General features: G+C 55.8%; 1 protein-coding gene across 2 annotated transcripts; it reads left to right on the forward strand.

Annotated features, from left to right (window-relative positions):
* The first annotated feature begins 800 nt into the window (after positions 1-800).
* Positions 801-18219, forward strand: HPN (hepsin). Of its 2 annotated transcripts, none has more exons than XM_079907663.1 (13): positions 801-897; positions 1462-1531; positions 7507-7608; positions 7697-7738; positions 12790-12919; positions 12989-13111; positions 13250-13290; positions 13635-13800; positions 13902-14092; positions 16873-16968; positions 17162-17304; positions 17487-17651; positions 18020-18219. In XM_079907663.1, exons 2-13 carry the CDS (start codon positions 1516-1518, stop codon positions 18200-18202), a joined length of 1398 nt encoding a protein of 465 aa, XP_079763789.1. In that variant the 5' UTR covers positions 801-897; positions 1462-1515; the 3' UTR covers positions 18203-18219. The 2 variants fall into 2 exon arrangements, with proteins under 2 accessions (XP_079763789.1, XP_079763790.1); XM_079907664.1 differs by having other exon boundaries at positions 17869-18101.
* Positions 18220-27999: the final 9780 nt, after the last annotated feature.

Raw genomic sequence — 27999 nt, forward strand, 5'->3', positions numbered from 1 at the left:
CACCCCCGTCTAGGACTTCCCAGCTCCAGAGGTCATTGCTGCTGGCGGCAGAGAGGCTGCCAAAGCAAACCAGCCCCCGTGACTTGTAGGAAAGCAGCTGGGGGGAGGGGGTGGGGGGGGAGGGAGAGCAAGGGCGGGGGCAGGCGTCGGGACTGGGGCTGGGCTGGGGACACTGGAGGGGCAGAGGCTGGTGCAGGAGTTGGGGTGCGGGAGGGGTCTGGGGCACGGGCTGGGCTGAGGCCGGCCTGGAGCTGGGACCGCCTTGTTCGGGAGTTGGACAACAGTTGCAGGAAATGGCAGGGGCAGTGGTGGGCCTGGGGCTGGGCAGAGGGTGCCGGAAGGGGCAGGGGTGGACAGGGACGGGGTTCAGCCTGAGCTGGGGCAGGGCGGGGGCTGGGCAGGAGGCAGGCGAAGAAGCCGGGGCAGGGTGGGCTTGGGGCAGCTGGTGCCCTCCCTCTGTGTCCCTGCAGTTCGTAGCTCCTTCCGTTGGTCCTTGGAAGCACCCCCAGCCTGCCCTGTCTCCCCAGACCCCCGGCCCTCAGGCCAAGCCAGTCCCAGCTCCTCGTCCCCTCAGCCCCGCACACCTGAGCCCCCTCCAGGCCGGAGGCAGGTTGCTGGGCCGGCCTGGTCCATCCCCTGCAAACCCTGTCCCACCAGCCAGGTGGCCTCCCGCGCTGCCAATCCCTTTGCCCGGCCCCTCCCCGCCCCTTCCCCCGCCTCTCGCCCAGCCCCCTCCTCCTCAGGTGAGGCAGCCAGGCCTAGCAGGCCCCGCGCCACCGCCGCCGCTGCCTCTGGGGCCGCCGGTGCTGAGGGGCCGCCATGCTCCTGCCCAGGCCTGGAGACTGACCCTAAACCGGCACCATCTCTCAGCTCCGCCCCCACCTGCCGGACCCCAGGGTAAGGACCAGGGTCCTCAGTTGCAGTCCCCAGGACGTGGGCCCCCTCACCCAAACCCGCCCTAATGCTCAGCTCCCAGTAGAAGGGCTCCCAGGGACCCGGAGGGTGGGCTGTCAGGCTTCTCCCCAAGGACCTCAGAGTCCCAGCCCCCTGTTCTTCAGACTCCAAGATCGGCCCCGGTCTCCTCCTCCCTCAGACCCCGGAATCCAGGCCCCTGTGTCCCTCCTCCGAAGGAGGGCTGGCCCCCAAACCTCTTTCCCCAGGACCCAGGAGTTGAGGCCCCAGCTCTCCTCCTTCAGACCCAGGAGTTCAGAGCCCTAGTCTCCTCCTCACCCAGGCCCAGGCGTATGGGGTCCCCCAGGCCTGCAAATCCAGGCATCCCCCTGGCCGCTGGTCACACACTGACCCCATCCTTGAACCCAGCCCAGTCTGTGTCCGTGATCATGGCGTGCTCTGGCCGGGGCCCAGTCCCTCAGCCTCCCTGGATGGGCGCCTGGGACTGGGGGCACAGGGGCTGGCCTGGGCTCCCCCAGGCCCTGCCTCCCCCCGTTCATCTCCCCACAGGTCCCGCCCCGGCCCAGGAGGTCAGCCGGGGAATCATTAACTAGAGGCCGTGACATGGCGGAGAAGGAGGGTGAGTCCCCCTTTCCCTGAGCCCCAACTTTGGCTCTGCCTGGCGCCCTTCCTTCTGTGCTTCCTTCCCAGCCCTCCACCCCCTTGGAGCCCCCTCTCTCTGGCACCCCTCCTGGGGCCCATCCCCACCCGCTTCTGAAGTCTCCTCTACCTGATTAACTATTAACCAAATTTTCTGTGGGGCTGTGGCACCACCTGCCTCCCTGCCACCCCATATGACCTTCCTGGCTCCTTGCCTCAGTTTCCCCTCATCCCCCAGTGATCTCTCAGCTATCCCTGGACCTGTCCTCTACTTGGGGCCAAGGCAGGGAGACTAGCTATCACAGTTAAGGACACAGACTCCGGAGTCAAATACACAGGCTTGCATTCGAATTGGCTTCTGCCACTTTCTTGCTGTGCCACCTTGTGAAAGTGTCGTCGTCTCTCTGGGCTTCATTTCCCCCCTGGGTCAAGCATGGATTCTAATGCTACCCGCCTACCTACCTCCCTACCTCCCTACCCACCTACCTGCCTGCCTACGTGAGGTTGTTGGGAGCACGTAACACACACAAGGCACCCGCATGGGGCTCAGCGTGTAAGACAGATGCGGTGCACCAGAGCTGTCGTGGAAGAGGTCGGCCAACTTGGAGTCCTGGGACCCAAGACCCCCACCGATTCCAGACATTCCTGCCACCTCCTCACACTGTGGGCAAAACAGCAGAGGGAGGACTTTGGACTCGGTCCGGATGGATGGAAAGGGGAGAGACAACAGAGAAACTGCTCCAGGGATGGTGGGGAGAAACCACATCCTCAGAGTGGCGGGCACTCGAGGGCTCATGGAAGCCCCTGGCAGGGGCTCCAGACACCCTGGCTCCTTCTTACCCTGGTCCACACTTGGGAGCCAGCTGGAAGGGCCCAGTTAGGGGTGGCCTTTCCTTTCCACGCTCCCCAGCTGGGGCCGACTCCCTCTCTTCTTCCTGGAACCAGGCTAGCTGGGTTTGGTCCCAGGCAGTATCACTTTCTAGCTGTGAGGCCCTGGGCAGGTGACTTACCCTCTCTGGGCCTCGTTTCTTCCTCTGTAAAATGGAGACAGTACTAGTGCCCACTTCAGAGGATGGTGTGAGGATTTACATGCCGTGATAGGCAGGAAGCCCTGAATGTGCTGGCGGAAATGATGGGTGTAGATTACTGGCCTCTTTGGGTCTCAGCACAGCTAGCAAATCAGAGCCCAAATCATTCAGCTGTGGCCCGGAGTAAATCCAGGCTCCCAGTGGCTCGGGAGAAGGTGCTTGTGCCCTTGCGGAGCAGGTGGGCAGCAGAGCCCTGCACCTTTGGAACCATTCCTTCCTGGAGCCCGCTGAAGGGATCTCACCAGGCCTGGGGCCTACGGGTGAATGAACCAGGGATGAAAAGCAGAGCATGTGCTGAAGGATGGCCAGAGACTGGCCTGGGGACAGAGAGAACCGAGGCACAGTGGGCTTCAGTGCATCCCCAGGCAGCTCGGGCCTGGCCCTGGAGGGGAGTCCTGCTGTCGTTTCAAACCTAGACACGAATGCTGAAAAGTTCTGGCGTTGTGGTTACTTGCTGGGTGACCCCGGGTGGGTGGCTGCACCTCTCTGGGCCTCCTTTCCTCATCTGTAAATTGGGGATGGTGATAATGACACCTTCCTCATTAACAGTTGCAAGGATTTTAGGAAACTGCAGGATGGGGTTAGGACAGGGCTAAGGTCGGTGTAGCTTCTGAGAACCATTGTGGCTGCAGTTGTGCTAATGTTTGTGTTACCATTCTGCTGGATTTTTAACAAATAAATAAATAAATCTATTTATTTATTTATTTTGGGCTGCGTTGGGTCTTTGTTGCTGCGCGCGGGATTTCTCCAGTTGCAGCGAGTGGGGGCTACTCTTTGTTGCGGTGCTCGGGCTTCTCTTGTTGCGGAGCGTGGTCTGTAAGCGTGCGGGCTTCAGTAGTTGTGGCACACGGGCTCAGTAGTTTTGGCTCGTGGGCTCTTGAGCTCAGGCTCAGTAGTTGTGGTGCATGGACTTAGTTACTCCGCGGCACATGGGATCTTCCCGGACCAGGGATGGAACCTGTGTCCCCTGCATTGGCAGGCGGATTCTTAACCGTTGCACCACCAGGGAAGCCCCATTCTGCTGTTGAAGTACACCTAAGGCGAGGTTTGGTGCTTCCTGGAGACTTAGAATCAGAGGAGGTGATATCTGAGTTGACATTCAGGATGAGGAGGGAGTAGGTAGGTGTGCCAGGCAGAGGGAAGAGCAAGGCTAACAGCCGGGGTGACAATCTGCCCGGTGTGCAGTGGCACGTAGCTAATTTCGTATTTCTGTCGGTAAAGTTGGAAATGTAGCTGGGAGGGTGATTGAGATCCGTTAGGACTCTTTTTGGTGAGAAGCTGGCCCATGACTGGGCAGTGCCGGGTCTCTCCACAAGGTGGCGCTGGTGGGTATTCTTTGTTTTATAAGTCCTGTCGTTTTGGTTGCTTTTTGGACCGGCTTATCAGTTGTCTGATAAGGACCCATATGGCTGTGTGGGAATTTAGGAAAGCATGTTCAACCCCCAAATCTCTAATAGCCATGCTGACATCCCAGAGGGGCTGGTACCACGGGCTGAGGGCTTTAGACTCTGTCCTGGGGAGCATTGGGGAGTCATGGAGGGTAGGGACAGGTTGGATTTGGTGTTTAGGAAGATTCCCTGGGATTCTATGTGGAGGCTGGGCCAGAAGGAGAGACTGAGCCCAGGGGTTGGATGGGGTGGGAGCAGGGAAGGAGAGAGTGGGCGGGAGACACTTAGGAGGCCTGTAGCTGAGGTGGGAGGGAGGCGTCCTGCAGATGAGGGACATTCCTGAGGATGAGGGCCTCTGAGACGGGACCTGGGGATTTGGGGAGATGTTGAGGCCAGTATGGGACCTGGGAGGTGTGAAGGACCTTGGGGATTCAAGTGGGAGGCATCTAAGAGACTGCAGGACCCCCGATCTAGGACAAAGGAGAGTCCAGGGCTGGGGACAGAAAAGGGACACAGGCTGTGGAGGTGTGTAAGACAGACGGGAGTGGGGAGGCATGAGGGGGAGGAGGCCATGGCCGCCCTGGGGACCCCAGATTTCAGGGAGTGTGTGGAGGAGATGGAGAAGTAGGGGGAGAATCAGAATCGGGCACGGGCGGTGTCCCAGAAATCAGACGGGGAGAGACTTCTGTTCAGGAAGCTGGAGTTGTGTACAATGAAGACAGACACGGAGCTGTAGATTGAATGGAGTTTCAGAGACAAGGAGCCAAAGATGTCACTTGGGAGGGTTTTGCAGCCAAATGGTGGGGACAGAAGCACTGTCCTGTGACAAGACAAGGGCAGCCTAGCACCCTTGGAGGAACAGAGAGCAGAGCCTCAGGGAGAAGCTCGGGGGTCCTGGCTTACCCAGCCCTTTCGCCCCTGAGGAATCACGCAAGGATGCTGCTGCCTCTCGCACAGTGAGGACGCTTTCCTGCCTCAGCAAAGATATGCAGTGAGAATGCCTCTCACACCAGGGACCCAGAGCGAGGATGCTTCCTGTCCCACCAGAGGCACCTGTTTGGGGGTTGCCCGAAGTCCCCTGAACCAGAAGGCATGAAAGCAAGTTTTGCCTCTCACCTTAAGAGACACAGGGTGGCAGTGCTTCCTGCCCCAGCAGACGTGCCAAAGCCTCTGGGCTGGGCTGTGAGTGGCCCAAAGCTCTGCAGGCACATCTGAACAGAAAGGAACCAGGACAAGCCTGACGGCTAGCAGAGCCAAGACCTCCCACTGGAATCAGGAAGATGGTTGGGGGTGGAGGTGGGGACCTCTCTCCTCAGGGAGACAGGAAGGGGTCAGCCAGCCAGGGCTGGGCTGGCCCGGTCCACTGGGGCCTCTTTGGAGGGAGGAGCACGTTGCCGGGAATGGCTGGGCTCTCAAATTCTTAAGACACTCAGACAATAGGCATCCCAGGAAGGTGCTGGACTGCTCCCTGCTCCATTCCGGGTGCTGGCCTGGCCCTGTGCCCATCAGCCGTACTGCCACGACACAGATGGCAAAGCTGGGAGGTCCTGCAGCCCTGGGAGGGCCTTGCAGATGCCAAGGGCAGTCGGGTGCATGCCAGGCCCAGCAAAAGCTTTCAGCTGCCTTTTCCCTTTGGTTCTCCTGATCTCTAGCAAAAGGGTTGGCTTTTCAGCCCCAGGGCCCCTGTTGCACTGGGAATAAAATCCCTCTTGTCTGGGGGCTGCCAGCCCTCCCCAGCTGGCCCCAGCCTTGGTCCCACTGCCTTCCCCAAGCTCATGCCATTCTGGCCACATCAGTGGCCTCTCTTGCCCTCTAACCCACCATGCTTATTCTTGCCTCAAGGACTTTGCCTGTGCTGTTCCCTCTGCCCACTGTGCCCTTCCATGAGAGGTCTTTGCTTGGCTGGTCTCACCCCTCAGGTCTCCGCTCAAAAGTCACTTCTTGGGGAGGCCCTTCCTGAACACCCCACAGAACACTGCCACCCCCAACCCACATCATTTTCTTCATAGACTTTGCCACGATCTGGAGATTATCAAGTTCATTTACTTGTTTACTTGTTTTGGTTTTCCCCTCACTTTACACACATGGGAATGTGAGCTCCATGAGAACCAACATCTCATCCGTCTTGTTTTGGGATGTGTCTCCAGAGCCTAGAATGGTGCCAGGAACACAGTGGATGTTCAATAGGACAATGAATGAATGAAGTCTCATTTTACTGATGAGAAAACTGAGGCCCAGAGAGGTGAAGGGAGTTGCCCAGGACCACACAGCTCTAATGATTTAAAGGCATTTATTGACCAATAAAAAATGAAAAATAAATAAATAAATAAAAGCATTTATTGAGAACTTGCTATATGCCAGCCACTGTAGCACAGGGAGGGGTAGCATGGCTTAGTGGTTATACACTTGGACCCCAGGGTTCAGGACTCAGCACTGCCTCTTCCTGGCTGAGTCACCTTGGGCAGGTGACTCCACTTCTCTGAGCCTCAGTTTTCCCTGTCTGAAAAATGGGAATCATAACTTAGATGAGGACTGAATAAGTTAATGCGTTCAGAGCAGTGCTTGGCACATAAAGCATGTGATAAGAGTATGGTTTTTATTATTATTATTTAAAAGAACTTTAAAACATTATACTTAGAGGTGTGTGCTAGGTGGATGCCCATTAAATAGATGAGGAAGCTGAGGCTCAAAGAGGTGACACCACCTGCCCAAGGTCCCACATAGGAATGGGTAAGGTCAATATATATATATATATTTTTTGGCCGCGCCACGCGGCATTGCAGGATCTTAGTTCCCAGACCAGGGATCGAACCTGTTGCCCCCTGCAGTGGAAGTGCAGAGTCTTAACCACTGGACCGCCAGGGAAGTCCAAGGCCAATATTTTTAAGTGAGGCTGGCAAATTTCCAAATGTAGGTTCTCAACCTCCAGGGGCAAATTTGACCTTGGAGCTGGGTCCTCTGGGAGAGTTCTGGTTTTGGGGGGTTCCCAGGGGCAGAGGGTCTGGTATAGCAGAGAGAAGTGAGGCAGTGAGGAAATGCCAAACAGCAGGGAAGAGAGTTGCCAAGAGGGCAAAGGTCAGGGGTCACAGCCCCCAAGAGGCTCCAAGAACCTCTGGGAAAGTTAGCAGAAGTGAGACGTTCAAGAAAAGACGGCACAACGTGATGAAGGAAATACAGAAGCGCAGCGTCATAGGGGAGGAGAAATCCCTTAAGTGCCAGGAATATAGGCAGGGAGGGCGGAAGCTGTCCCAGCCACGGCTCTTCCCAGCTGGAACCCTTGGGGGGCTGGACACCTGGTTGTCCTCGCCGCAGGGGAGGGACGGCCCTGCCAACTGTTCACCCCAGGAAACTGGGCCCAGGGCAGGGCAGGCTCAGGCGTGCGAAGTTGGCCTGGGGGCAGGCCAGAGCTGGCCCCGTGTTCAGATCCTGCCACAATGAGGACAGACCTGGCTGTGGCCCCAGCATGGTGTCTATTGCAGGTGGCCGGACTGTGCCATGCTGCTCTGGACCCAAGGTGGCAGCTCTCACTGTGGGGACCGTGCTGCTCCTGACAGGCATCGGGGCAGCGTCCTGGGCCATTGGTGAGAGTGGACGGACCCCTGCGCCTCTACCCTCCCCTGCCCCCTGCAGTTCCCAGCCTACCTGCCCTCACCTCTGCCTTCTCTGCAGTGACCGTTCTACTCAGGAGTGATCAAGAGCCGTTGTATCCAGGTGAGTAGAGCGTGCTGAGACCCTCTGGGGAGCCCTGGAGGAAGCCCGTACCTGGTGGGAACTCAATGAAAGGAGTTTTTTGAATGAACTCGTACTGTTGCTCTAAACACTTCACTTGTCTAACCCAGTGTTTTTCAGACTCTAAATATGTTACCCGTTAGTGCATCATGAAATTAGTGAGCTGAAAACCACACTTTAAAAAGTATGAAATAGATTAAAAAAATCAGAGTGCATCTCTCTCAGTAAGAAGAAGTTCTGTTAAGCTTTTCTTTGGGTTTTATGAGGGTGGGACCGTTATTCTCTCCATATTACAGATGGGGAAACTGAGGCTTAGAGCAATGCCACAGTTCACCCCAGAAAACAGACGTTCAAGGCTACATCATAATGGAAAAATGTGTTTCTTATTGCGGAACGTGGTCAAAACATGTTTGAGAGGTACTGTATGAATTCAGCCAACCTTTTTCTAGCTCTCCTTGGAGGTAGCTGCTGTTAGCATCCCCATTTACAGATGTGCAAAGTGAGGACCAGAGAGGACATGCAGCTGGTAAATGATGGGGCCACGAATAGCTCTTTGACTGGACTGGTAGGGAGGTATCTGCATGCAGGTGGCCACACAAATAGCTGCGGAAACGCACTGTGGAATGAATGAATCTTCCCAGATGCCAACTCCAAGCTGCCGTTCTGTGGCTCAGGGCAGCAGGAAGAATGGGGAAGTCGGGTGATGGGATGCATTTTTCACTCCCACAAGCCTCATGTAGTTCCGTAAAGGACTCAGCTCACATTAAGAGCAGAAACGAGCATCTGGACAAGGAAAGCCACCATCAGGGTCAACCACCACAGTTGACACTTAGAGAGCGTTTACGCGTGCCAGGCACAGGCCTCAGGGCTTTGCAGGTACTGATTCATTAAATCCTCCCCACAGCCCATTTTAATATGGGGAAATAAGGCTTGGAAAGACCAAGTGACTTGCCTCAGGTCACTGGGATGGGAACCAGGCAGCCTGGATCCAGCTCTTGGGTAGAACTACTATACTCTATTGTTTCTCAGGAAATGGCCAAGTGAGTTGCCATAGTGACGGCTAACACACGCCAGGCCCTGGCTGCAGCCTTTGCACAAGAGCCCTGTGAAGTCGGGGCCATTATCATCATCCCCATTTTGCAGATGGGGAAACTGAGGCCCAGTGAAGTGAACTGACTTGTCCAAGTCCGCACATTGAACAAATGGCAGGGCAGAGGGTCATGCACTTGCCGGAAGCTCGCTACTGCCACTGGGCTAAAAGGAGCCAGGCTCCGAGGCTCCTAGGGTGTGGGCCCCTCTCCATCCTCACCTCATGCTTGCTTCCGGTGCCCTTCATGCTCCAACGCACTGGCAGCTCTCACGCCCTCGAAGGACCCTCCCTGCAGCACCTTCTTTCCCGCTCACACCCCGAGGCGGGTTTCAGGATCTTGCACCATCCCTGCTGGGCTGAGGCTCGCACCTGTCCTGCCCTCTCTGGTTCTCAGAGTCCTCATTTGGAAACTGGGAGTGAGAATTAGAGGAGGTAATGATCCGTGCAACACTTGACTCTCAGCCAACTTGGTTAACATGGGCTTTTGTGTCTCAGGCTTCAGGCTGTAACATTCCTGAGCAGGGCCTTTCTGCCCCCAGGCTCCACACTGCCCCCCCACCCCCCACCCTGCTCCCCACAGCCATCCTGCTGCCCCTGGTAAAACCCTCCTCACACTTGAAGTTCATGCTTTACTCCTGGTGAATTTCAGGAGGGCAGGGGCATTTTGTTTACTGCCCCAGACGGTGTCCAGCACATAGTAGGTGCTCAGGAAACCTTTGCTTAATGAATAAGCATGAGGACAGATCGCCGACATGAGCCCACTTGTCCTGGGCCTCCAGCTGGAAAGTAATTAGGCCACGATTCAGACCTGGCTCTGGCCAACGCCAGCACCGTGCCCTTCCATTATACTCGGGCTTTTCAAAAACGTTGGGAAATTACAAAATGAACAAACAAAAACAACCCAGAAATGATATCCCCACCTCACTTTTCTGGGATTTTCACACCTCTAAATATATCAGACAATTTTTTGAGCAAACCAGGTGACCCAGAACATACTTTTTGCATTGCTTAAAATAATACAAACAAGAATAAAGAGTTTAGAAGTGAGAAACAGTGGCACAGAATATAGTTTTAAAAATACTTGGAGGGGGCATTTGACATTCCCTCCTCCCTCCCTCCCCCTCCCTCCAAATCCATCCATAACGTGATAATTTTTTCCTAAAACCTCACACTTTCTGGAAATCACATTCCTAGAGCACTGAGAAGTCATTTAAAAATAAGAATTCACTCCCACCCACAGTTGGTGTTTCAGACCCGAAGTCTTGGTCTGGGGACTCAGCGGGTGGTGGGCACCCCCCAGCAGAGGTACCAGGCATCCCTGGGCCCCCACCTGGAGGCCGTGACTAAGGCGAGCCAGCCAGGAAGCTCCTAGTTCAGGCTGTGGGTGAGTATATTTAGGGTGGGGACAGGTAAGGGTCCATGTGAGAGCCACAGAAGGAGCAGGGAGTATGCAGATAGGCAGGCCTGTGTTCAAATCCTGGCTTTGCAGGTTCTTAGCTATATTCCCCCGGGCAAGTATAGCCTCTCCAAGGTTCAGTTTCCCCATCTGCAAGATGGGCATAGAAATGGTCTCTACCTTCCAGGATGGTGGTGGGATTCAAAGAACCCCCCAGATATGACACATAGCATGGGGTCAGCCCACTGACATCCCCAGGAAACATAGACAAGTGTTATTATTACTGTGCCATTGTTGTTTAACCCTCAGGAGGGAAGCCCCTTGAGAGGCTGTCTAGGGCAACGTTAAAAGTTTGGGGTTTGGAGTCCCTCAGGCCTGAATGCACATCCTCTGTTTGCCTTTCTCTGTCCTCAGCAGGATAGGGTTTTCCCTGGAAGTCCTGCCTCCCCTCGTCCAGATCTGTGGGGCTGTGGGAAGACTGCTCAGCTTGGGTGTGGCCTCACCAAGTTCTTCCTACGAGGATGCAAAATTGAGTTTGCACCAGATTCACGTTCCCAGAATGTGCTCTCAGAACACCAGCCATGCAGGAGGCTCAGGAGAAAAGGGGTGCACAGCCGATCTTTCCCCAGGCTTACTCCTCCCCACCTTCCCCATCTCAGTCAGTGGCAGCTCCATCCTTCTGGCGGCTCCGGCCAAACACCCTGGCATTGCCCTCAGACCCTCTTTCCCTCACACCCACATCCAACCTCAGCAGACCCTGTGGGCTCCACCCACAGAATCTATCCTAAATCTAAACTCTGTTCCCCCCCCCACCCCACTGCCCTGACCCTGGCCCAGCCTCCATCCTCTCCCTCCTGGACCATCACACAGCCTCCTCCCTGGTCTCCCTGCTCCCATCCCGCCCCTACAGTCTGCTCCCCACACACAGCCAGAGGGAGCCTGTGAACCCCTGAGTCAGATCAGGGCCCTCCTGGCTCAGAGCCCTCCTCTGGCTGCATCTCACTCCTGCTAAAAGCCAAAGTCCTAGTGTCAGTCCAGTCTTGTCTCCCATCTCCCCTCCCCTAGCTCACTCTGCTCCAGCCTCCTTGCTGTTCCTTAAACATCCCCCGTGTCTCCCCGCCCCCCACCCCACCACCTTGGGATCTTTGCACTTGGCAGTTCCTTTGGCCTGGTTCTCTGTTCCCTCCCCCGGCCTCTTACCTCCTTCGCATCTTTTGCAGCTTTCCCTGCCCACCTGTTGGAAAGTGCAACCTCCCCTCCCCTCAATGCCGGCACTCCCCTGCCTCGGTCAAGCTCGATTTACCTCCCTGGTGCCTTCTTTTGTGACACACCGTCTATTTAACCTCTCTGTCCTGTTGGTTATGCATCTCACCTATTGGCCTTTGAGCTCCTCAGAGCTGGGGGTTTTGTCTGATCTGTTCATTGCCCAAAATAGAGCCTGGCACATACTGAGTGTTTGCTAAATGTAAATAAATACGGCTAAGGGCTGTGACCTGGCTTAGGTGTGGACAAGGGTCCTCTGACCATGTGAGGAGCAGCCTATGAGGGGCTGAGGGGAGCATCACTTCTCAACACAGTAAAGCCCCAGGCAGGAGGAATCCCCCATAAGCTCTCTCCAGTCTTCCTGTGTATCTCCGCCCTACCTCTTCTCAGAGTTTGTGATGCTGTGTTTGGTTGGGTGATTTTTTTACAGCTGTCTGTCTCCCCCATTGGTGGACTTTGGTTGGTGAGGGCACAGCCCAGGGCTGTCTTGGTCATCTTTATGTCCCCCGGCATCACCCCACACAGGACTGGGCATGGAGTATGTGTCTAGTTAACACTTGTTGAATGAATGAATGAATACTGCATCCTCTGCTTGGAGAATTATCATGCAATTTAGTGTGTATTCAAGGCTCTGACAAGTCCTGCAGAAAAAGATAGCTATTCTCTCTCTTTTTTTTTAAGATTATAGGAAATCTATTTAAATATTTTGGCACTGTGATGTATTAGTCAAGGGTCTTCAGGCTGCAAAAGACGAAAGGAAAATCTAAGAAACTGGCTAAATAAAAAGGGAAATTACTGACTCACTTAAGCAACAGTTCTGGGGGTTCTTCAAGCCTGACTCCATCAGGGGCTTTAAAAGTGTTATCAGAAATCTGTTGACTCTCCTCCACATTGGCTCATTTTTCCCCTCCTTGGGGCGAAGATGGGCCCAGGCAGACCCAGCCTCACGTGCCATTCTCCTGGGAGCTTGGTTAAAACAGTTTCCCTCGTCCCAAATCTCCTGGCAGAATTCCAGATTTCCAGCTCATGGGCAACCAGCTTAGGAACCCCAGTGGTAGGAGGAAGCCCCCTGGTTCCCCCTGGCGGGGCAGCCAGAGTCCCAGAGACCCCGATCTTTGGTTCAACTTGAGTCATGGGCCCTTCCAGACGCAGTCACAAGTGTGGGGGGCCCGGGGTGCTGCCATCGGGCCTGCCAGGACTCAGGACTAGATCCACGGGGTCGGAGAAGAGGCCGGGAGGGCTCGGGCAGGAAGGCGACCAGGCGGCGGTCCTGTCACCCTGCAGTGCAGGCCGGCCCGGCCGACGCTCGGCTCACGGTGTTTGACCAGACGGAGGGCACGTGGCGCCTGCTGTGCTCCTCGCGCTCCAACGCCAGGGTGGCGGGGCTCAGCTGCGAGGAGATGGGCTTCCTCAGGTACCGGGGTGCCCCTGGGGGTGGGGGGCTGGGGGGCGGGGCTGCAGGCCTGACCCCTGCCCCGCCCAGGGCGCTGGCCCACTCGGAGCTGGATGTGCGGACGGCGGGCGCCAACGGCACGTCGGGCTTCTTCTGCGTGGACGAGGGGAGGCTGCCGCATGCCCGGAGGCTGCTCGAGGTCCTTTCCGTGTGGTGAGGAGGGCGGCGGGCAGGCAGGGCGCGCACCGCCCCCGGCACGCACACCCCTGCTCCCCCAGTGTGCCTTTCTTGCCTCTTAATTGGCCTCTCTTTTTGTCTCCCCCTGTGTCCCCATCCCTGTCTCTCCCACAGCGACTGTCCCAGGGGTCGTTTCCTAGCTACCATCTGCCAAGGTGAGACCCTGAAACTCAGAGTCTTCTTCTGAGACCCCCCCGAGGGCAGGGCCACGTCCCATTAGACACCCCCAGGCAGGCCTTATCCTCTTAGATCCTGCAAGGATGGGGCTGTGTCTTCTCAGATCTCCCTCCCCTCCTGGTGGAGCCATGTCGCTCTAGGTCCCCAAGGAGGGGGCTGTGTCTCCTCAGACACCCTCCCCCAGGGTGGAGCCACGTCCCTCAGACCCCTCAGGTTAGGATCGTGTCCACTCACTCTTCTCAGAGTGGCGCATGACCTCTCAGACCCCCTAAGGCAGGGGGTCCAGGCCTCCCACTGCCCCTGACTGCCCCCTCTCCCACAGACTGTGGCCATAGGAAGCTGCCCGTCGATCGCATCGTGGGTGGCCAGGACACCAGCTTGGGCAGGTGGCCGTGGCAAGTCAGTCTTCGCTACGATGGAGCACACCTCTGTGGGGGGTCCCTGCTCTCCAGAGACTGGGTGCTGACAGCCGCCCACTGCTTCCCTGAGTGAGTGTCTCCCATGGCGCTGAGGGGGGAGGCTGGGGAGCGGCGGGGTCGGGGAGGCTGTGCCCAGGCAGGCTGCCACCCTCCCCTCCTGTCCCTGGTAGGCGGAACCGGGTCCTGTCCCGATGGCGAGTGTTTGCCGGTGCCGTGGCCCAGACCTCACCCCATGGCGTGCAGCTGGGGGTGCAGGCAGTAATCTACCACGGGGGCTATCTCCCCTTTCGAGACCCCAACAGCGAGGAGAACAGCAATGACATTGCCCTGGTCCACCTGTCCAGCTCCCTGCCCCTCACAGGTAAGTCTGGGGCTGTTCCTTGGCCTGGGGACACCAGGGGCCAGGAGGACAGAGGAGGGGGCTAGGGCATAGGAATCCATGGTGATGAGGGAAACGATCTTGAAGGGCACAAACTAGGCATTCATTAGATGGGGACAACGGGTACAGCCACTTTGGAAAGCCATATGGCGATTCCTCAAGCAGTTCAACACAGAGTGACGATTTGGCCCCGCAATTCCACTCCTAGGTACGTACCCCAAAGAAATGAAAACACATAGCTACACCAAAACTGGGGCACGAGTGTTCAGACCAGCATTATCCCAAAAGATGGAAACAACCCAGACGTCTACCATCTGACACGTGGATAAACCAGACGTGCCAGACCCATACAATGGAACGATACTAGGCCGTAAAAAGGGATGAAGTCCTGATTCATGGTACACAGTGGATGACCCTGGACAACACTGTGCTAAGAAAGAAGTCAGGCCCCAAGAGCTACGTACTATATGATTCCATTCTTATGAAATATCCAGAACTGGCAAACCTGTAGAGATAGAAAGTAGCTTAGTGGTTCCCCAGGAGGTGGGGGGGGGGGGGGCGGGCATGGGGATGTCGGGAGGTCCCAGGTAAAAGGGGTGATGAAAATGTCCTAAAATCAACTGTGACGGTGGTTGCACCTTCCTATTGCCAGGCAGGCTAGTACCTATATCTAAAACCTCTCTAAAAACCATTGACTTGGCACTTTAAGTGGGTGAATTGTGTGGTATGTGACTTATATCTCAGAAGAGCCGTTACTGCCCCTCCCCCAAAAAAATGAAATGAAAAAATTTTAAGTACATGAATGAATCAGAAAGTCAGGCGTTATCCGTGTTACAGTTCTCTGGAGCATTTCCTTTGCTCTCAGTGAGATTCACTTGGGTGCCAGGGTGTCTTTAATACCTCATCTACACATGCCTTTTAGATTAAGGGCAGGCCATGGGCTTCAGATTTCAGAAGGCCACTCTGTAGCAGGAATAGTAGTAATAATGATAAAAATTTAAAAAAATAGTAATGGTGATGATAACGAAGTTAAAATAGCGATGATGGTGCCTTCAGCAGGCAACAGTATGATGACAATAATAATAATGAAAGAATACAATAATAATGATGATAGGATGCACTTCAACACCTGCACGTTCCTCCTGTGTGTGGCCACTGCCCTCAGCATGTCCCAGGCATGCACTCATTTCATTGTCCCAACAGCCCGGGGAGAGTTGGTTCTCTTATGATCCTGTTTTTTCACAAGGGGAAAGGTCCCAACACAGAGAAGGTACATAAGGCCCCCAATTCCCACAACTGGCAAATGGCAAAGATTTGAGCCCAGGCTGCCCGGCGCTGGAATCAGTGCCTGTGAGCCCCTGGCTGTGCTGCCAGGGAAGTCAGTACTATTCGGTTTGCATTTTTCTTATTTTTATGGTTGTTTTTCTTCTGAATGGTCCATGATGCTGGTTTTCCATTTAAGGGAACGATACATGTTTTTCTTTTCTTGTTTCTAAATTAATTTTTTTTTTGGAGTATAGTTGCTTTACAATGTTGTGTTAGTTTCTGCCGTGCAGCAAAGTGAGTCAGTTATACCCACACATATATCCACTCTTTTTTAGATTCTATTCCCATATAAGTCATTACAGAGTATTGAATAATACATGTTTCTCTTTTTTTTAATTTTTTACATCTTTACTGGAGTATAATTGCTTTACAATGGTGTGCATGTTTCTCTTTAAAATAAACCCTTCTCTTTAGTGAATGGAGTGAGAGGGTTAAAAAGATTGAAGTGGGGAGGTATCCACGGGGCACAGGTGGATGGGGTGGGAGGGGCCTGGGTTTGAGACACGTGGCTGAGGGGTAACGGCACGGGCTTTGGGGTCAGGTACTTGCCAGCTCTGCGATCTTGAGCACGTGGCTTCACCTCTCCATGCCTCAGTTTCCCTCATCTGTTAAATGACTTCTGAGGGTTATTGAAATGATGAAAAGGGTTAATCTGAGTCAAGAGCCTACAGCAATGTCAGCACTCAGTTAATATTAACAATCATTGCCATTGTCGCTGTGTTTTACTATTGCTAGTTACGTGAGCATTTCCTATTAGCCAGGCATGCTATTCAACGCGTCACCGATGTCTCACTATACACCTCTGGGGGGAAATGATTATTCTTTCCACTTTGCACCTGAGAGCTCTGAGCTCAGGGAGGTGAAGTCACCAGCAGGCAGCAGGTAGGGCTGCCAGGACCACTGGTGTGGGTTGTGCACTGCACAAGGAAGTCATGTGTCAGGGATGCCATTCTTACTGTGGACAGGGTGGACTGGTGTGTGTATTATGATGATTTTTTCGACAGGTGGAAGTCCAGCATCTCAAGATAGTACCTTGTAAAGTTTCTCACAGAGGCACCCTCTAGGCAGGGGCAGCCCCATGGGCCATGGTTAAGAATACAGGCTTGGAAATTGGGCCAAGCTGGGTTCAAATTCTGGCTCTGCCATCGACTCACGGACTCATTCTGAGGCTTTGGACAAATGACATGGCCTTATTTTCCCCTCTTTAAATGGGGTACTAATGGCTCCTACCTCCCTGGGCTGATGGGATATTAAAGGAACTCACCCAGGAAGGTGCCTGGTACCTAGTGAGCTCTCAGTAGAAGGCAACTTCTGCTGTTGTTGTTGTAAAAGAACAGAGGGCAGGGTGGGCCGGGGGCACCAGGGGCAGCTGGGCTGAGGTCTGTACCAGGCGGGGCAGGCTGGCAGGGGTGGGACCAGCGTGGTCTGTCTCACAGAGTACATCCAGCCCGTGTGCCTCCCGGCTGCCGGGCAGGCTCTAGTGGACGGCAAGATCTGCACCGTGACTGGCTGGGGCAACACGCAGTACTACGGTGAGTTCCGTCCTCTGCCTGTGAAGTCACTGTTAAGGGAGGCTCTGATCCGGGCTGGGGAAGGGCCGTTGGCCTGCTTGAAGGCCTCATGGCCCAGGGGTGTAGGGACACTGAGGAGCCTGGGTGGGCACCAGGAAGGAAGGGGGGTGTGCATGCCCCCCAGCTTCGTCCAGCCCTGCCTGCACACCCCCAGGCCAACAGGCGGGGGTACTCCAGGAGGCCCGAGTCCCCATAATCAGCAGTGATGTCTGCAACGGCCCCGACTTCTATGGGAACCAGATCAAACCCAAGATGTTCTGTGCCGGCTATCCTGAGGGTGGCATTGATGCCTGCCAGGTGAGGGACGGTGAGGGGCAGCCCGGGCCCCCGCCTCTCCGGGGGTGGAGACACATGGCAGTGGGTGGTCAGGCTCGCTACCTCGGGGCCAGAGCGCTCTGTGACCACAGCCCACGGTCATCCGAGGAGGGCCTCTCGGCTAGCCATCTTGGCTTCCAGCCAGGCCTTCCGTCCCCCACCAGGGCGACAGCGGTGGCCCCTTCGTGTGTGAGGACAGCATCTCTCGGACGCCACGTTGGCGGCTGTGTGGCATCGTGAGCTGGGGCACCGGCTGTGCCCTGGCCCAGAAGCCAGGCGTCTACACCAAAGTCAGTGACTTCCGGGAGTGGATCTTCCAGGCCATAAAGGTGAAATTTGGGCCCAGATGGGAGCCAGAGGGTGGGAGGGTTTGGGACTCTGAGGGGGAAAGGGAGCCAGGGTTTTCCAGAAACCAGCGCTCAGGCTTAGAAGAGGGTGCCCTAGGGAACGGATAGCCTTCAAAGGGCTCCTGGGGAGGGGAGTTCAGCTGTGGGACTTTGGGGGAAGCCTCTCAGACCTTGGAAGCCCCTAGTTGTCTTTCCCCAGACTCACTCCGAAGCCAGCGGCATGGTGACCCAGCTCTGACCTGTGGCTTCTCCTCGCTGTGCACGCCTGCAGGGCCCAAGCTGCTCTAGGTGGCTCCAGCCCACATGATGGGGTTCACCCTGGGATGGAACATTTTTCTTCTTGGGCCCAGCCCACAGGTCCAAGGATACCCTCCCTCCAAGGTCCTCCACAGTGGCGGGCCCACTCAGCCCTGGGACCACCCGAGCCTCACCCTTCTGACCCCCATGTAAATATTGTTCTGCCGTCTGGGGAGTCCCATCTAGCGCCCCTGATGACAGAATGCTCTTTAAATAATAAAGATGGTTTTGATTAATGTGGTCTCTGAGTTTGCAAATGTAAGCAGCAAATGAGGACATTTTGGGGGGTTGGAAGAGAGCAGTTGGGCCTGGCAAACATCAGACAGGGAGTGTGATCCTCCAGTTCTCGCTGGCTTAAGAGAAAATATCTTAATTGGTTCACCTAACTGGAAATGCTCTGGAGCGTCTGGCTTCAGGTACTGCTGGATCCAGCTGCTGAATATTTTTCATCAGGACTGTGCCTCACTTCCTCTCTCACATCTGCTTTTCTGTGTCAGCTTCATTTCCAAGCAGGCTCCCCTACAGTCAGAGACAGAGATGTCCCCCCAACCCACCGAAACTCTTATATGCCATGGATGACTTAACAGCCACAGTGGGAAAAGAATCCTTCTTTCCCATCAGCTACAGCAAAAAAGTCCCAGGCCTGGCTCTCCCTGGACGGATTTGGGTCACATGCTCATCCCTTATCAAATCACTGTGCACCTGTGCATGGGGTGGGGAGGAGGTTTGACCCTCAGGAACTGCATGACTTGAGTGTGAGGGGTTCTCCAAAGGAAAGTGGGTTGCTCTTTCCAGAAAAAATGGTTGTAGATGCCCAGTGAAAACAAGACATCCACTGTGGATCATCATGGGAAGCAGGGCCCTGTAGGGAGGAGGCAGAAGCACCAGGCCCTGTGAGCACAGCCTGAGACCCTCATCTTGTCATCTGGGCTGGAGGTGGTTCTCAGTTTCCCCTGGGACCCACTCTGTTCCCTAGAACATCTGCAGACCTTGCTGGGACACCAATGGCCACCAGGGGGCACTACTGCCCCCTAAAATACGGGAAGTTAAGGAGTAGTCTTGTCCAGGTGTTGCTGGACACCAGATGCTCTGCAGGAAAACACCCAGCAGGTGCCTGTTTCCCATGACTTTCTTTTCTTTCTTTCTTTCTTTTTTTTTTTTGGCTGCGCCGTGGGGCATGTGGGACCTTAGTTCCCCAATCAGGGATTGAACCCACGCCCCCTGCATTGGAAGCGCAGAGTCTTGACCACTGGGCTGCCAGGGGGTCCCTCCCATGACTTTCAATGATAAAAATTAAATGTGTCGCTCATCAGCTACCAGCCCCCAAGCAATTTCCTAAAACATAAAAAGACACAGGAAAGCCCCTTTGAATAACATACAGATACCCATTTAGAAAATGCTGCAAGCATCCCTCCCTGGACCGAACTCTTAGGATTTGGTGATCCCCACCATTACTTTGTCCATCAGGAACGCCCCAGCCCTACATCTCCATGCGCTTTTCCAAACGTCTGCATGCTGCTGCACCGTTCTACCCATCATATCGGAGATATAATTCGAGACTTGACCCACACGTTGCTTTGTTAGAAACGTATTGAGTTACGGGGATGGGGCTGTACATTCCCTTTGTTGTTGTTAGCTGAAAAATGTACTGTATGTGCGTTTTACGAAGTTTGGGGACTCTGAAAGAACATGGTCCACCTGGGGGATTCTGAGCAGATATGACCATGTCCTGGGGGTTCCGAGGGGACACAGCTCACCCTGGCAGGGAGGGGGCCAGTCTGAGCAGACATGACCTTGCTCTGGGTGGGACTGAAGAGGGCATGGCCCCGCCCTGGGAGACCTGAGGGGCTGCAGCCTGATTCTAGGAGACATGGTGGAAGTTTGGACATTAAAAACCAACGGGTTGTCCGCTGGGAAGATGTCGACCAGGGGACCACTCTGGACTCTGCGCACATCATTGCTCTTGGAGGGGGGAGGGGGTTGGGAGATTGTGATCCACTCAACAGCCACTCATCAGTCAGTCTCCTTTGTTGGCCAGGGGTCGGTGAGCCTGTTTCTCTTCCTGCTGCCACTAACCTTGTCACCCACCCCAAGGAGCCACGCAGATATTAGAAAAATAATAATAACAATCACAGGATTGCTTTGAAGCTCTGCTAGGACCTTGATCTTCAGAAAGATCAAATATCAAATCTCTCTCTTCCATGTCATTGCTGTGTATCTCCGACCCAGAAGTATTTGGCCCATCTGATCTAATTTATGTAACCACCTCAGGGATACAAGCAAGGCTTTGCGTTCATGGTGAGTGTTTATATCTGAATATTCACTTTCAAATATAGAAAGCCTGCTGGATGTAACTTGGAATGGAAAGCTCCATGTGTGGTTTATAAGTTGGCATTCTCCCCGTCAAGTTGAAGGAGAAATGTACAGTTATTTTTCCACCATGGTTATTCTGCAAGTAAATTACCGCCATAATTAACAATGATTGTGATGGCCACGAAATCTGTATTCAGAAATAATTATTCTGAATGTTCAAATAGTGCTGTAAGTGGAGAATGGATTTTAGTTTCTGCAGAAAAAGTAATACTATTTAAATCCTGCAGTTATTTTGTGAGCAGCTGTCCCAGTTCTACTGCTGCATAGCAAACCGTCCCAAACTTTGTGGTATAAAATAGCAACAAGCCAGGAGGGCTGTGAATCTACTCAAGGTGGCACATGTGAGGGGGGAAAGCTAAGACTGGGACCACGACCGGGACATCTCAGGAGACGGTACTGAGCCTCCCACTCCCCCTCGAGTGACCACCCTCTCGGGTGACCGGGCTTGGACACTGCCCCCCAGGATTTCCCTGGGCCCCCAGGGAAACCTGTTGTTTCCAGATGCTGGGGGTCTTCTGGGGATGAAGGTGGGAAGCCTTAACCAAAGATTGCTCAGAGTGGGGAGAAGGTGACGGGGCCACTCCTTCATGCTGGGTGGGAGGCAGCCTGCAAAGCAGGGCCTCTGTCCCACTGGGTTTGACCATGTGAAGGACTAGCTTGGGTTTGGGGAGCCAGAGCAGTGGCTTGGGGATCCCCACTTTGAAGATGGAGTCCCCACTTTCTAATTCTGAGCCTTCTCTGTCAGGACAGCCCCCAGCGATCTCCACACGTGCACAGTCTGAGCCCCCTGTCGCCTGCCCTTCGTACGTCTTTCCAGGTGGATCTCTCCTTCTGACGGTCCATCCCCCAGTCATGTTCCCAAATGCCCAACTATGAGTTTCTACCACAGACTCTCCCATTATTCTCTGCAGATGTCCCCCTGGGCCCCTTCATCTCCCCAGGTGCACATCTCAACCGCGCCCCCTGCACATGCTCCCTTAGGATCGGGGAGGCTCTGAGTTCATCTTTAACCTGCTGGGGAGAGAACTGGCAGGGCCGCGGAAGGAGCGGCGCTCTGCACCGTCAGCCCTCCAGCCTCAGCAGAGCTCCAGTGTGCTCACCTGCGGCTTGCTTGACCCGGGCTCTGGCCTGCTGATGGCGTGGGGGGCTCCTCCAGGGCCTGGATGCCTGTGACACAACCCTGCCCCCTGGGAAAGCCCTGGGGCCACCTCCTCTCTCCTTCCTTGCCCCACCCCCACCTGCAGGCCTGGCCCAGCCTCAGCCAGACCGGATGAGACCCAGCATCCCTGGGTGCTTCCCAGGCCCCCTGGATCCATGAACAATGGGTTGGTGGAGCTGAGTTACAGGTCCCTACCTGGCCCCCACCTCCGCTCCAGGCATAAGCCAGAGCGGCCAGCCAATCCATGGGGCTACCTTGGGGCTGCTCTGACTGCTGCTGGTGGGTCAGTGGGATTGGGGGCTCTGGAAAAGGGTCAGCTGTGTTGGGTGGACCCCGGCCCTTAGCAGACACTCCGTCCCCTTAGTCCTGCAGAGCCAAGTGACCTGGAGCGAGGAGCTCAGAGGTGAGGCTGGACATGCTTCCCAGCTTGGTGAGGGGACAGGACTGGGGGCCAGGTAGGGAGGGTCCTAGGGGTCTGAGAGGACATGGCCCTGCCTGGAGACCTGTGGGGACCTGACCCTGACCTTGGAGACTGAAGGGACATGGCCCAGTCCGGGGGGGTGCACGGTGCTGGAGGGACATGGCCCCGCCCTGGTGGGCCTGGGGGAGCCTCAGGTCTTGGTGTCCCCAGCCTCTCTCCTGTACCCCTACGGGCTGGAGCACGGGGACGAAGCCCTTCCTGCTGAGGATGATGGCTTCTTGGAGGAGCTGCAGCGGCAGGAGCCCTTTACACTCTGAGTTCACACACAGGATGGCCTGTGTGAGTGCCCTGACCCTGACCAGAGGTCCCTGGGCCCCATCTTCACGCTGACCCCACCCCTGCCTCATCCTGTCTGTATCTGCTCCTTGCTCCTTCTGGGTCCTGGGTCCTGTCCCCCGTCTGATCCCTGACCTGATGACACCCTTCTGCCTGTCTCTTCCTTCCCCACTTCCCCCAGGTCTGCACCAGTGGGCTGGTGTCCTTCAGGGAGCCTGTGGCCCTGTTCACGCCTGAGGCATTTCCCCTGGAGATGGGCCAGGCCTTTGCAGCCCTGTTCCGGGTGGGTGGGTCCACATCGAGCAGGGGCCACGTGTGGTACAGGCAGAGCCACCGGCCTGAACTACTGCAGCGGGCGGCCCAAGACCTGGCCTATGCCTCCCCCGCAGCCCTCCCACCCCACGCGCCCTGCTCGTGGCCACCTGGGACCAAGTTCTCTTTTGGGGGACCCTTGGCCCCCAGGTGAGGAAGGGGATGGGAGAGAAGGACCCAGGCTGGGGTTCTCTGGCCCAGGCCCAGGGAGGAAGGGTCTGCTTCTTGGGCAAGTGGGAGACACCATGAGGGAGAGAGTCAGAGACAGAGGAAAAGAGCGAGAGATAAAAACAGGAGGGAGATGGGAGAAATGGAGAGACAGAGGGGAAACTGCAGGGAGGGAGAGAAAATGGGTGACAGAGAGGGAAAGACACAGACTGGGAGAGAGATGGAGAAGGAAAGACAGAGAGATAGCAAGGGGAGTGAGACCATCAGTTGGAGAGAGACAGAGCAAAAGAGGAAGAAAAGGATAGATGGGGGGCGGGCGGGGAGTGGGAGGGTGGAGGCAGAAAAGGAGAAATAGGAAATAGAGACCGAGGGAAAGCGGGAGGGAGGCTGACACCCCTCCACCCCCTTTCTTTGTTACACAACCCAGACTCTGGCTCCCATGCCCTGGTTCCCGGACTCTAGCCACTGGCTGACCTCACTGGCCATCCAACCTACTAACCCACTGACCCTGCTGCTTCCCTCTCATCCCTTTCCTCCTCAGATTTCACGTTCCCTCCTGTGCTCTCCCTCCCACACACCAAGCAAACCCCGCGTCAGAAGGCTCCCCTCTCCTCTTGCAGTCACCCCTAGGCAGCTGAACACCTCTGGGCCACCTCCTTTCCTGGAATCATGAACTTGAAGAGCCATTTCACCAGGCCCCCAGTACCTTCACTGGCCCCCTCTCCCCTCAGACCAAATCACCTCACTCTCAGCTGCGATGATCTCGCTTCCTATTTCACTGGGAAACCTGGGCAGAAACCCTCTGTGAGCCCCTCTGCCCGAGCCCCTCTGCCTTCCAGGCTGCGGTGATGGAAGACGGCCTGTGCTCCTGGCTAAGCCCCACTCTGTGACTGTTCCCGAATCTCACCTGGAGATGCCTCCTTCTCTCTCTCTTCTGCATCCGTGGTTCTCAAAGGGGGCCTAGACCGGCAGCATCAGCGTCACCTGGAAACTTGTTTCAAGTGGAAATTCTTGGGTCACACCCTAGACCACCACTCTGGGTGGGCCCAGCAGTCTGTTTTAACCAGCCCCTTGGGGACTCTGACGCTTGGCCCCACTGATTTAATCCCACCATATCAGTTTGCCTCTTTTTACGGGCTCCTCACCACATTCCAACAGGCTTCGACGTGTCGCATCTTAGGAAACCTCCCTCGGTCCCTCCTCCCCGCCAGCTCTTGCCGCCTTTCTTAGACACCCTTTATAGCAAAGGCCCACCAGAGTTGTCTGTGCTCGCTGCCTCCAGGCCCTGTCTTTCCATTCTCTTGAAACTCCTCTGGTCGGGCTTTTGTCCCCCTTCAACTTCATGCCTCCCAAACCACTCTTTCTCTTTTTTTTTGATTAATTAATTAATTTAAAATTATTTTATTTTTGGCTGCATTGGGTCTTCGTTGCTGCTCACGGGCTTTTCTCTGGTTGAGGCGAGCGGGGGCCACTCTTCGTTGCGGTGCACAGGCTTCTCATTGCCGTGGCTTCTCTTGTTGCGGAGCACGGGCTCTAGGCGCGGGGGCTTCAGTAGTTGTGGCGTGAGGGCCCTAGAGCGCAGGCTCAGTAGTTGCTGTGCACGGGCTTAGCTGCTCCACGGCATGTGGGATCTTCCCGGACCTGGGCTCGAACCGGTGTCCCCTGCATTGGCAGGCAGATTCTTAACCACTGTGCCACCAGGGAAGCCCCCAAACCACTCTTTTTAAAAAATCTGTCTATCTATCAATCTATCTATCTATCTCTCCACCTATCTATTTTCTGGCCTTGTAGAGAGGCTTGCAGGATCCTAGTTCCCTGACCAGGGATCGAACCCAGGCCCCTGCAGTGGAAGCACTGAGTCCTAACCACTGGACCACCAGGGAACTCCCTCTCCCAAACCACCCTTGATGAGCACGGTCCCCCGCCTCCCGTCGAGCCGTCAATCCTCCGTCCATGTCCTGCTTGACCATCAGCGGGCTTTAGACACCGCCCGATACCTCTCTCCTCCCTGAAGCACTTTTTTCCCCGCTTCTAAGACCCCAGGCTTCTAGTTTTCCTCCCATCTCTCCAGCTGGGCCACCTCATCAGCTGTCACCCTAAACGCTGAGTGCCCCTGGGCTCAGTCCACCGTGTTCTCACCCCCATCTTCACCCATTCCCTTGGGCATCTCTTCCACATTTTCTGCTGTAAATACCCCCATCTACATCCCCTTCCCCCTTCAGGAGTGTCACCATAACCTGAACCTCACCTGACACAAGCATTTCTATCTCAAATGTCTCCCACCGAGAGCCTCCCCCATAGTCTAACCGTGCCAAGGCCCCCGAGCCCAGTGCTGTATCCTTTCCCCACAGGTGAATGGGCGTTTGCTTCCTCTGCCCCTCTACATCCCCGAGGCTGGGCTTGCTGTCCATGCACGGGACTCAGCCACCCGTCTGGCCATGGACACCAGCCTCGAACTTTGGATCCAGCGTGAGCATCCGGAGCTTGTGGAACAAGAAGCTGAGGCCCTGACCCCTCTGGGAACACCCCAGTTGGAGCCTGGGTCATTCCAGGCCAGCTGGCAGGAGGCGGGGTCCTGCAGCTCAGAATGGCCCAGCTGCCCAGCCCACCTGAGGGCCAGGTATGCAGGTCCCAAGGCCTGTGGGCAGCTCTCAGAGCTGACGGGCCCCTTTGCAGCCTGTGCCTGGACCCTCCCTGTAGGCCCATTCATGGACAGCTGTGTGGAGGAGCTATGTTCAGACAACGGGAGCCTGGCTGTCTTCTGTCAGGCCCTGGCTGCCGTCACCCGGGCCTGTCAAACTATTGACATCCCCGTGGGCACCTGGCGTGGTCCTGACTTCTGTGGTGAGCTGGAGAGAGATAGTAAAGAGAAGGGTGGGAGCTGGGCCCAAGAACATTGTGTACAGTTGCACAGGCTGTGAACTGCACAAAAACATCTGGCCCTGTTCTGAGGTCTGAGAGGATACAGCCCTACCGTGTGTGTGTGTGTGTGTGTGTGTGTGTGTGTGTGTGTGTGTGTGTGTGTGTGTGTGTGTGTGTCTGAGATTGTCTTGAACTCAAAGCTTGATACTGATCTCTTTCGTTCTCTCTCTCTGCTTGCTCCAGAACAATTCTGCCCTGAAAGCAGCCACTGGGAGACATGTGCCGGTATCTGCGGGGCCAGCTGCCCACACGAGGAGGTGCCTCTGACCTGCCACAGCCCGTGCCGCGAGGGCTGCGTGTGCAACGCTGGCTATGTGTTCACCGGTGGGGCTTGCGTGCACCTGGCCCCCTGGGGCTGCCCTGGCAGGTCATATCCTGTCCCTGGGGGCTCGAGAGCTGAGTCCCCACTGCCGTGAGCCGTGCAAGGGTAAAAGCCTGGGGGGCCCCCTCGCTGTAGCCCCCAGGCTTGCGGAGTTGGGGCCGCATGTCTCCTGCGTGCTGGGGCCTGGCGCTGTGGAGTCCCGAGAGGCAGCACCTGGGTGTCAGGTGACCCCCATTACCGCACCTCTGATGGGGTCACCTTCGCAGCCCAGGGGGTCTGCCACTATGTGCTGAGCTGTACCTGTCCAGTTGGCCGGGGGCACCGGCGTTCACAGCATGGGTCGACAATGACTACCTAAGCCCCACAGCCAGCATGACAGGGGCACGGCGGATCGAGGTGGACGCCCACAGGGTGAAGGTGATGACGGAGGCTCAGACTCCCGGGAGGGTCCAGGTAAGCTGGGGCAGGGTCTAGGGCCAGAAGTCCATGGGGGGCAGCAACCCCCCTGGGGAGCCCATCCCAAGGGTCCTGAGGGAGTCAGGGCCCACCCGGCGGTGTCTGATATGGACACGGCCCCATCTGTGTTTCCAGGTTAATGGGACCCAGGCCCACTTGCCCTTGCCCCTGGCCGGAGACCCTGTGCATGTGTACTTCAGTGGTTCCGGGGCAGTGCTGCAGACCGAGACTGGCCTCCTAGTCGCCTATGACTGGTGCAACCACCTATGTGTCATGGCGCCCGAGACCTATGCTGGTGCCCTCTGGGTGGGGACTTCAATGGGGAACCCCAAGGTGACTACTGTGGCCCCGATGACTCCCTGCTGCCCGACACAGAGGTCTTTTTGCACTCAGCTGGAAGGGCCGGGGCTCCGCAGCCGGCTGCTCCGTGCCCCTCTGTGCCCGCACGACAGGGAGGGCCAGTACCAGTCCCTGGCCTTCTGTCCCACAACGGGCCCTTCCAGGCCTGCGACGAGCCAACCAAGGCCCAAGTCTCCATGGAGAACCATGTCCGCGACCTCTGTGCCACCGAGGGTTTGAGGGAGATCTTGTGTACCGTGCTGGGGAGTTATGCCCAGCGGTACCAGCAGCATGGCGTCCCCATGCAGCCCTGGAGACACCTGGTAGTCTGTGGTGAGTGACCACTGTACTGGATTTCAGGGCATGGGTACTGCCTTCCTCCCCATGCCAGCCGGGAGTCTTCTGCTTGCTAGCTACAGAAAACCAATCAGCTCATTTTGTTGGCTGATTGTAATTGATGATCTAAGAATAGCTACTTCAGGCCTGGCTCAGTCTGGAGTTCAAACAGCGTCATCAGCCCTGGTTTCCTGCTTCCTGCCACGTTGGCCCTTGTCCGGACAGGCTCACCCAGAGAAGAGTAGTTCCAGACCCGCAGGCACTCAGGTTTCAGCCCAGCAGGAAAGAGAAAGCCTCAGGTGGGAAGCCCCAGCATAATTTCGATGTGTCTCAGTGGCTGTGACTGGCTCCTTCTTGAACAAATCACTGGCCAGACTCAGGGATGTGGGGTGGGATGATTCCCCAATTGGCTTCTGCCTGACTCCAGGCTTTGCCCCTGGGGAGGTTGCCTGGGCAGAAGCTGGGGTGATGTTAGCAGTGGACAGTGGGTGCTGGCTGGTGCCCCAAGGACAAACATACACTCTTCTCCCCATCCTTGCCCTGCTGCCGAGCCACCTTTGTCAGGATCATTAAGCAGTCTTTCAAATATTTTTGATGAAGACTCACAGTACAAAATGCAATTAGTTTGGGGACCCAATTGTGTTCGTTTTCTATTGCTGCTGTAGCAAATTTCCACAAACTCTGTAGCTTAAAACAACAAAAAGTTATGACAGTACAATTCCATAGGTCAGAAATCTGACACAGCTCTCATCAGGCTAAAATCAAGGTGTCTGCAGGGCTGTGGGCCTTTCTGGAGGCTCTAGGGGAGTCATTTTCTCGCTCATTCAGATTATTGCTGAATTTAATTCCTGGTGGTTGTAGGACTGAGGTTTCCATTTCTGTGCTGGCT

The sequence above is a fragment of the Stenella coeruleoalba genome, assembly GCF_951394435.1.
Source record: "Stenella coeruleoalba genome assembly, chromosome: 20".
NCBI classification, from domain to species: Eukaryota; Metazoa; Chordata; class Mammalia; order Artiodactyla; family Delphinidae; genus Stenella; species Stenella coeruleoalba.